This window comes from Rhincodon typus, chromosome 46 (assembly GCF_021869965.1).
Source record: "Rhincodon typus isolate 14 chromosome 46, sRhiTyp1.1, whole genome shotgun sequence".
Taxonomy (NCBI): Eukaryota; Metazoa; Chordata; class Chondrichthyes; order Orectolobiformes; family Rhincodontidae; genus Rhincodon; species Rhincodon typus.
This window is the reverse complement of record NC_063377.1, coordinates 6183849-6193583: the sequence shown is the minus strand read 5'-3', so window position 1 is coordinate 6193583 and position 9735 is coordinate 6183849. Positions and strand designations below refer to the sequence as shown.

General features: G+C 47.3%; 1 protein-coding gene across 1 annotated transcript in view; it reads left to right on the top strand.

The window, feature by feature from the left end:
* Window positions 1-9735, top strand: part of LOC109923658 (tetratricopeptide repeat protein 24) — a 35459-nt gene that overhangs the window by 4026 nt on the left and 21698 nt on the right. The window contains exons 3-4 of the mRNA XM_048620340.1: window positions 3756-3971; window positions 9503-9631. Coding sequence (XP_048476297.1) covers window positions 3756-3971; window positions 9503-9631 — 345 coding nt within the window. The remainder of the gene's footprint in view (window positions 1-3755; window positions 3972-9502; window positions 9632-9735) is intronic.

The window sequence follows — 9735 nt, the reverse complement described above, 5'->3', positions numbered from 1 at the left end:
TGCTAAATTGTCCCATAGTGCCCAGGGATGTGCAGGTTAGGGTGGGTTGGTCATGGTATATGTGTGATTACAGGTAATCAGGGAGAGATCTGAATCTGGGTGAGATGCTCTTTGGAGAGTCGGTGCGAGATTCGATGGGCTGAAAGGCCTCTTTCCGCACCGTAGGAATTCTATGATTCTGCGAAGCATCATTCCTCTCACGAGTCTGGTCTCTGTCATTACGTAGCAAAACCCATCAGTGCACAGCCAGATCCCATTAGCAGCACCATGAATATCCCTGATATTGGTTGGAGGATAAACATCGGATCCATGGAGATCCCATCCCCAGCTCTTCTCTGACATGAGAGGCCAAGGGGAGGAGAGAGGAAGGGAATGGACCAATGTCTAGGATTGACCCCTCCGCTGGAAAGGTCACTATTCTGTCTCCACACCTGCTGTTTGGTTGCAGGTTGAGTCTTAGGGTTAAGGTCAGGAAGAGGCACTTGTTCCATTTTTCAAACATGAAGTGAGTGCATCTCCCCATGACATCCTGGATGACATGAATTTGTCCCCTGCTGATACAGGACTGTTGTATTATGGGGAGGGAGAGGGCTGCTGGGTGTTGGTTGGGAAAACAAACAATAAGGTCATCCCCAAGGGGGCAATTTGGAATGGGCAATAAATGCTGGCTTAGTCAGCAATGCCCAAATCCCAAGGATGAGTGGAAAATTAAACTGTTCCCCTCCCTCATTCCAGATTCACCCTGCAAAGGGGTAGCGTCGTCTCAGCAATTCACCCTGTGAACCCCCTTCAGGATCCGATCTATTCCAAATTGATTGCTTCTCATTCTTATAAACAGAAAAGGTCCTTCACCTCTTTGAGTCTGCACCGTTCATAACTATTGCAAAAAATGCACCGAATCCCAATTTCCTCCACTTGTCCCATATCCCTGAATGTTATGTTATTTGAAGTGCTCGTCCAAATATTTTTTTAAAAGGTTGTAAGGTTTCCGGCCTCCACTACCTTCCCAGGCAGTACATTCCAAATTTCCACCACCCACTGAATGAAAACATTTTTTCTTCCCAAATTCCCTCTGAATCTCCTGCCCTTTACCCTAAAACTCTCATGATTGACTCCTCAACCAAGGGGAACAGCTGCTCTCTATTCACCCTGTCCATACCCCTCATAATCGTATACACTTCAGTCATGTTCCCCCTCAGTCTTCTCTGCCCTAAAGAAAACAATCCAAACTTATCTAGTCTCTCCTCATAGCTCAATTTCTCCATCCCAGGCAGCATCCTGGTGAACCTCCTCTGTGCGCCCTCCAGTGCTATCACATCCTTCATGTAGTGAGGTGACCAGAACTACACACAGTACCTCCAGCTGTGCCCTGACCAACACTCTGTACAACTCCAACATTATCTCCTTGCACTTATACTCTATGCCACGACTGATGAAAGCAAATATCCCCTACGGCTTCTTAACTATTCTATTCACGTGCTGTGCCGACTTCAGGGATCTGTGAATAATTACTCCAAGATCCCTCTATTTCTCTAAGCTATCCAGTGTCCTGCCATTTGTTAAATACTAATTTATCATGTTCTTCCAAAGTGCATCACCTCACACTTATCAGGGTTAAATAGCATCTGCCACTGGCCTGCCCGTCTGACCAACCCATCTATATCTTCCTGTAACCTCCAACAATCTTCTTCGCTATTAACCACTCTACCAATCTTGGTGTCATCTGTAAATTTACTTAACAAATCCCCCTGACATTTCCATCTGTATCATTTATGTATATAACAAACAATAACGATCCCAGTACTGATGCTTGTGGTGCCCTGCTAGACAACGGCCTCCAGGCACTCAAACAGTCTTCTACCTCTATCATTCGATGGATCGAATGGCCTCCTCTTCTGCATCTGAATGATTCTGATGCCGGGAGAGTACATTGACCATTTACACGTTGGCTATTGAGCTGCAGGCCTTATGCCGAATGCCCCCTCTGATCCCTCGTGAATGCATTCAGAGAGCCAGTGTCCGCACGCCACCCAGCAACACATTTCCAGGGGCTGACTCTACTCTGGATTAAGTATCCAACACCCCAATTGCCCTGACTTTAACATCCTCTAAATGCCCATTCACTGATTTATCAAGCAGAATGGGAGGAGGGAACAGGAGGAGTCACTCAGGCCATTGTAACAGTGATGTTCCTTTGAAAAGAGCACTTCATATAGTGTCACACTCCCGTCTCCCCCCAACTCTTTCCCTCACACGGCCCCTGCAAATCATTCCAAAGAACAAAGAACAATACACAGCACAGGAACAGGCCCTTCGGCCCTCCAAGCCTGCGCCGACACATTTTGCCCTTCCATACTAAAACTGTCTTCACTTATAGGATCCGTATCCCTCTATTCCCTTCCTATTCATGTATTTGTCCAGGTGCTTCTTCAATGCTGCTATTGTGTATGCTTCCACCACCTCCTCTGGCAGCGCATACCAGGCACTCACCACCCTTTGTGTGAAAAACTTGCCTCGCACATCCCTTTTAAACCTCCCCCCACCGACCACTGTACCTTGAACCTGTGTCCCCTAGTAATTGATCCCCACCCCCACCCTGGGAAAAAGCCTCATGCTTTTCACTCTGTCCATGCCATTCATAATCTCATAAACTTCTACCAGGTCATTCCTCAACCTCCTGCGTTCCAGTGAAAACAAACTCAGTCCATCCAACCTTTCTTCATCGCTAAAATCCCCCCCATACCAGGCAACATCCTGGTAAAACTTTTCCGTACCGTCTCCAAAACATCCACATCCTTCTGCCAATGTGGTGACCAGAACTGTATGCAATATTCCAAGTTCCCCTTCAAATATTTCTCCACTGCTCCCCCACCCCCCAAACTCCACTTTTAAAATTTCCCGTAGAATCTGCTCCCGCTGCCCTTTTTCAGGCAGCACATCCCAGATCACAACACCTCGCTGCATTAAAAAAAATTCTCCTCAATGCCCCCCACCCCTCCAACTCCAATCCCGGTTCCCTTCAATCTGTGCCCCCCTCGGGTGATCGATCCTCCTGCTGAAGGGAACGGTTTCCTCCCTCCTTCCCTCATTCGAAACACCCCCCCTTTATGATTTTGAATGCCTCTATTCAATCTCCACTTTAACCTACTGTGCTCTGAGGAGTTTGATCCCAGCTTCTCCTATCTCTCATGTGAACTGAAGTAGGGTAGGGAGTCCAAAACTAGAGGGCATAGGGTTTAAGGTGAGAGGGGAAAGATTTAAAAGGGACCTAAGGGGAAACGTTTTCATGCAGAGGGTGGTGCATGTATGGAATGAGCCACTAGAGGAAGTCAGCCCTGAGAACATCATCAATTGTGGTCAAAGGACTCCATCATGGGGAAAGGAAATCTGCCGTCCTTGCCTTGGAGAGAGCAGGCAGGAAAGTGGAGCCGAGGCTGAGACGAGATCAGCCATGACCATATTCAATGGTGGAGTGATCTCAAGGGGTCTCGCCCCTTATCCCAGAACTATGACCTCTCGTCGTAGTCTGGGCCTGCACGTGACTCTGGGCCTACACGTGACTCCAGACCCCACGCCATCACAGAGGGGAGGGAGGGTTTGACCTCTCAATCGTCCTCTGAAACGGTCCTGAGCATGACACTCAGCTCAAGGGGCAACTAGGGACTTGGTGGGTGGGGGAGTGGGGAAGGGAGCAACATTTGCCGGCAACACTGGTTGGCTCACCACGACACTGTCTCTGCTTCCGCCTCCCAAAGGGACGCTGTACAATGACGTCGGACTCAGCTACTCGCAGCTGAAGATGTTCCTGCAAGCGGCAGAGTGCTTCGAGATGGCCCTCCCCTACTGCCAGCGTGACGGTCTGGATCAGAGAAAGGAGGCCATCGTCCTCCAGAACCTCGGTGCTGTCTACAACACCTCGGGCAACTACAGCAAGGCACTGGCCTTTCACCAGAGCGCCGCAGCCTTGCACGGTGAGGAGTCTGGCAAGGGTGGGGGAGGGTAGGCGGAGGCATTGGGGGAGGCTGCCGCTTCCGAGGTTGGTATTTGTGGTGTTGGAGGGGGGAGCGGAATAACGCACAAGGTGGTGAGTTCAAAACCTATGTCCTGGGCTAACACTGTCTAGGAACGGGAAACAAATGGAACTGAGGCACAGCCCAGTAATGGTTAGATTGGATGACACAACTGACCTGGCCTCCTGTAAATAAGAACTGAACCAGGAGTAGGCCATTCAGCCCCTCAGGTTTGCTCTGCCATTCAATACGATCACGGCTGATCTCATCTCAGGCTCATTTTCACTTTCCTGCCTTCTCTCCGTAGCGCTTCAACTCATTACTAATTAAAAATCTGTTTTCTTCTTATTCATTCACATGATGTAAGCATCATTGGCTAGGCCAGCATTTATCGCCCATCCCTAATTGCCCAGAGGGCAGTTAAGAGTCAACCACATGGCTGTGGGTCTGGAGTCACATGTAGGCCAGACCAGGTAAGGATGGCAGTTTCCTTCCCTAAAGGACATTAATGAACCAAACAATTGGCAATGGATTCATAGGCATCATTAGACTCTTAATTTCAAATTTTTATTGAATTCTAATTCTACCATCTACCATGGTGAGATTTGAACCCAGGTCTCCAGAACATTACCTGGGTCTCTGGATTAACACTCCAGTGATAATACTACTAGGTCATTTGACAGGGTTCTCGATGTTCCAGCACCAGAGAGTCACAGTCTAGTCAAAACGGGGGTAGGACTGAGATGAGGAGAAATGTCTTCCCCCAGAGAGCGGGGAGCCTGTGGAAAGGCTCCGCCACAGAAAGTGGTAAGGACCGGAACATGGAATGTTTTTAAGAAGGAGTCGGGTATAGATCTCAGGGCTCAAGGGGTCAAAGCGGGAACCGAGTTGGACGAACAGTGGACAATGCCTGTTCCAATTTTCTATCGCTCAATGCAGTGCACAGGAACCGTCCGTGGAAGTGTTTGTGGCCTTTGTAATGTTCAGCTGAGATAGCAGTAGAGGCAGGAGATGTAACTGAGGTGGAATCACCTGTCACAGAACCCGAACGCCGCTTGAAAAAGAGGGATGCGTCGTCAGAACCTCTCGCCTTGCACCGTTCAGCTCCTCCATAATGTCTCCTCCTTAAATTTATTCATTGTTCCTACATCCGTTGCACTCTGGAATTCCACAGATCCACAACCCTTTGAGAGAAGTAATTCCTTCTCATTTCTGTTTTAAATCTGCTGCCCCTTGTCCTAAAACTGTGACCTCTTGTTCTAGATCGCTCCACAAGGGGAAACATCCTCTCCACATCTACTTTATCGATCCCTTTTAGCATCTTATAAGACCATAAGAAACAGGTACAGGCTGCTCGTCCATTAGAGCCTGCTCCGCCAGTCAATAGGATCATGACTGATATGACATTCTTCACATCCACTTTCCTGTGTTTTCCCCATAACCCTTAAAACCCCTACTGATCAAAAGTAAAGTCACCACAATCCCAGAGGGCTGCTCTTTCATTAGAGAGAGTTTGCTGGTGGTGAGGTTCACCATACCACAGGTGATCATAGAGTCATAGAGATATACAGCTCTGAAACAGACCCTTAAGTCCAACTCGTCCATGCTGACCAGATGTCCTATATAAATCTAGTCCCATTTGTCAGCATTTGGCACCCATCCCTCTAAACCCTTCCTATTCATATATCTATCCAGAAGCCTTTTAAATGTTATAATCGTACCAGCCTACACCACTTCTGCTGGCAGCTCATTCCATACACACACCACCGTCTGCATGAAAATTTTGCCCCTTAGGTCCCTTTTATTTCTTCCCCCTCTCACCTTAAACCAATGCCCTCTAGTTTTGGACTCCCCCACCCTGGAGAAAAGACCTTGCTTATTTACCCTATCCATGTCCCTTATGATTTTATAAACCTCTTTAAGCTCACCCCTCAGCTTCCAATGCTCTAGGGAAAGTAGCCCCAGCCTATTCAGCCTCTCCCTGTAGCTCAAACCCTCCAACATCCTCACAAATCTTTTCTGAACCGTTTGTAGCTTCACAACATCCTTCCTATAGGAGGGAGATCAGAATTGAATGCAATACCCCAAAACTGGCCTAATCAATGTCCTTTACAGCCGCAACATGACTTCCCAACTCCTGTACTCAACGCACTGACCAATAAAGGCAAGTGTACCAAATACCTTCTTCACTGTCCTGTCTAACTGGGACTCCACTTCCAAGGAACTATGAACCTGCACTCCAAGCTCTCTTTATTCAGCAACAGTCCCCAGGACCTTACCATTAAGTGTATAAGTCCTGCCTTGATTTGCCTTTCCAAAATGCAGCACGTCACATTTATTTAAATTAAACTCTATTTGCCACTCCTCAGCCCATTGGCCCATCTGATCAAGATCCCATTATACTCTGACGTAACTTTCTTCGCTGTCCACTACATCTCCAATTTTGGTGACATCTGCAAAGTTACTAACTATTCCCCCTATGTTCACATCCAAATCATTTATATAAATTATAAAAAGCATTGTACTCAGCACCAATCCTTATGGCACACAGCTGGTCACAGGCCTCCAGTCTGAAAAGCAGCCCTCCAGTACCACTGTCTGCCTTTGAGCCAGTTCTGTATCCAAATAGAGATAGTAGGAACTGCAGATGCTGGAGAATTCGAAACAACAAGATGCAGAGCTGGATGAACACAGCAGGCCAAGCAGCATCATAGGAGCAGAAAGGCTGACGTTTTGGGCTTAGACTCTTCATCAGAAATTTCTGCATTTCAGCATTTCTGATGAAGGGTCTAGGCCCGAAACATCAGCCTTTCTGCTCCTATGATGCTGCTTGGCCTGCTGTGTTCATCCAGCTCTGCATCTTGTTGTTTCTGTATCCAAATAGCTAGTTCTTCCTGTATTTCATGTGATGTAACCTTACTAATCAGTCTACCATGTGGAACCTTGTTGAACACCTTACTGAAGTCCATATAGATCACATCCACTGCTCTGCCCTCAACAATCCAGCTCATTACTTCTTCAAAAAATTCAATGAAGTTGGTGAGACACCATTTCCCCTGCACAAAGCTGTGTTGATTAATCAGTCCTTGCCTTTCCAAATACATGTAAATCCTGTCCGTCAGGATTCCCTCCAACAACTTGCCCATCACCAATGTCAGCTCACCGGTCTATAATTCCTTGGCTTTTCCTTACCATCTTTCTTAAATAGTAGCACAATGTTAGCCAACCTCCAGTCTTCTGGCACCTCACCCGAGGCTATCAATGATACAAATATCTCAGCAAACTGCCCAGCAATCACCTCCCAAGCTTTCTGCAGAGTTCGAGGCTACACCTGATCAGGTCCTGGGGATTTATCCACCTTTATGCATTTTAAGACATCCAGCATCACCACCTCTGTAATATGGACCTTTTTGAAGATGTTGATATTTATTTGCCCACATCTGTATCTTTCATATCCTTCTCCACAGTGAACACTGACGCAAAGTACTCATTTAGTATCTCACCCATCTCCTGCGGTTCCCCACGTAGGCTGTCTTGCTGATCTTTAAGGGGCCGTATTCTCTCCCCAGTTACCCTTTTGTCCTTAATGTATTTGTTGAATCCCTTTGGATTCTCCTTAACTCTATTTGCCAAAGCTATTTCATGTCCCCTTTTTGCCCTTCTGATTTTCCACTTAAGTATACTCCTACGGACTTTGTACTATTCTAAGGATTCATTCGATCCCTGCTGTCAATACCTGACATATGCTTCCTTCTTTTTCTTGACCAAAACCTTAATTTCTCTAGTCATCCAGCATTCCCTACACCTACCAGCCTTGCCCTTCACCCTAACAGGAGCATACTGTCTCTGGACTCTCATTATCTCAATTTTGAAGGCTTCCCATTTTCTAGCCATCCCTTTACCTGCGAACATCCTCTCCCAATCAACTTCTGAAAGTTTTTGCCTAATACCATCAAAATTGGCCTTCCTCCGATTCAGAACTTGAACGTGTAGATCCGGTCTATCCTTTTCCATCACAATTTTAAAACTAATAGAATTATGGTCACTGGCCCCAAAATGCTCCCCCACTGACATCTCAGTCACCTGCCCTGCCTATTTCCCAAAAGTAGGTCGGGTTGGGAAGGCAGGAACTGCATGGTGATCTCAACTGGTATAGGGATGGAACACATGCTTCACTCTGCATCGCAAAGCAGCCATCCTACCAACTGAACTAACCGACCTTCTCTGATACACTTCGATTGGACCAACGGAGAAGTGATGGCCTAGCGGTATTATCATCAGACTGTTAATCCAGAGAGCCAGGTAACATTCTGGGAACCTGCATTCAAATGCTGCCACGGATTTTGAATTCAATAAAAATTCTGGAATTAAGCATCTAACACTGACCACAAATCCACTGTCGGAAAAACCGTCTGGTTCACTAATGTCCTTTAGGGAAAGGAACTGCCATCCTTACCTGGTCTGGCCTACACGTGACTCCAGACTCACAGCACTGTGGCTGTCTTTTAACTGCCCCCTGGGCAATTAGGGATGGGGCAATAAATGCTTGCCTAGCCAGTGACGCCCAGATCCCATGAATTCCCTTTCATTCTTCCAAACTCTAGCAGGAATAGAGCTAAACTGCTCAGTATCCCTTCATAAGGTAGCTGTGAAATTAATCTAGTGAATCTTCTCTGAACTCCCTCCAATGCAATTACATCCTTCCTCAAGTAAGGGGAGCCCAAACTGTATACAGTACTACATAGTACATAGAATCCCTACAGTGTGGAAACAGGCCCTTTAGCCCAACAAGTCCACACTGACCCTTGGTGCATCCCACCCAGACCCATCCCCCTATAACCCACCTAAGCTACACATCCCTGAACACTACAGGCAATTTAGCTTAGCCAATGCACCTAGCCTGCACATCTTTGGACTGTGGGAGGAAACCGGAGCACCCGGAGGAAACCCACACAGACACGGGGAGAATGTGCAAACTCCACACAGACAGTCACCCAAGGGTGGGATTGAACCCAGGTCCGTGGTGCTGTGAGGTAGCAGTGCTAACCACTGAGCCACCGTGACACAAACACCAATGCCTTGACAAACAGAACCCTATTTTTATGCTCCATTCCTTTAGCAATAATTGCCAAAATTCCATTTAGTCCTCTTACTATCTGAGTCTCAAGCATAATGTCACAGCAAATTAAGTGACAGAATTGTCAAATGTCGGAGGCCTGAGAATAGCTGAATGAGGTTGGCTTATGGAGGGACACAAGGTAATGAGCAATAGGGAAAGCTGGGAACTTTGTTCCAGTGATAGGTGAGTGTAATGCTATTGGGTTCACCATACATGAAGTGACCAATGCATGGATCCACTCGGTCGCCAGCGAGCATGCCAATGGCAGGATTCCAAGGAGCAGCTGTTTGCAAGAGGTGAGCAGTGGTCCTCCCTAGGTAGGGGACCATCCTGATCCATCCAGCCATTACAGAATTCCCATGTCTCTCTGTAGGTTCACTGGGAAGCCGGAACGCACAGGGCCAGTGCTTCTGCAACCTGGCCTACGCCTACAGTCAGCTCGGAGACCATGAAGACACAGCAGAGAATTATCTGCACGCCCTGCAGGCCTTCAAAGATACCGGTGAGATGGTCAATATAAAGGAAACACACAGTGGGGAATACAGGAACAGTACTCAGTGTGTGGGGATACAGAATGGGGAGTACAGGAACAGTACACAGCGTGTG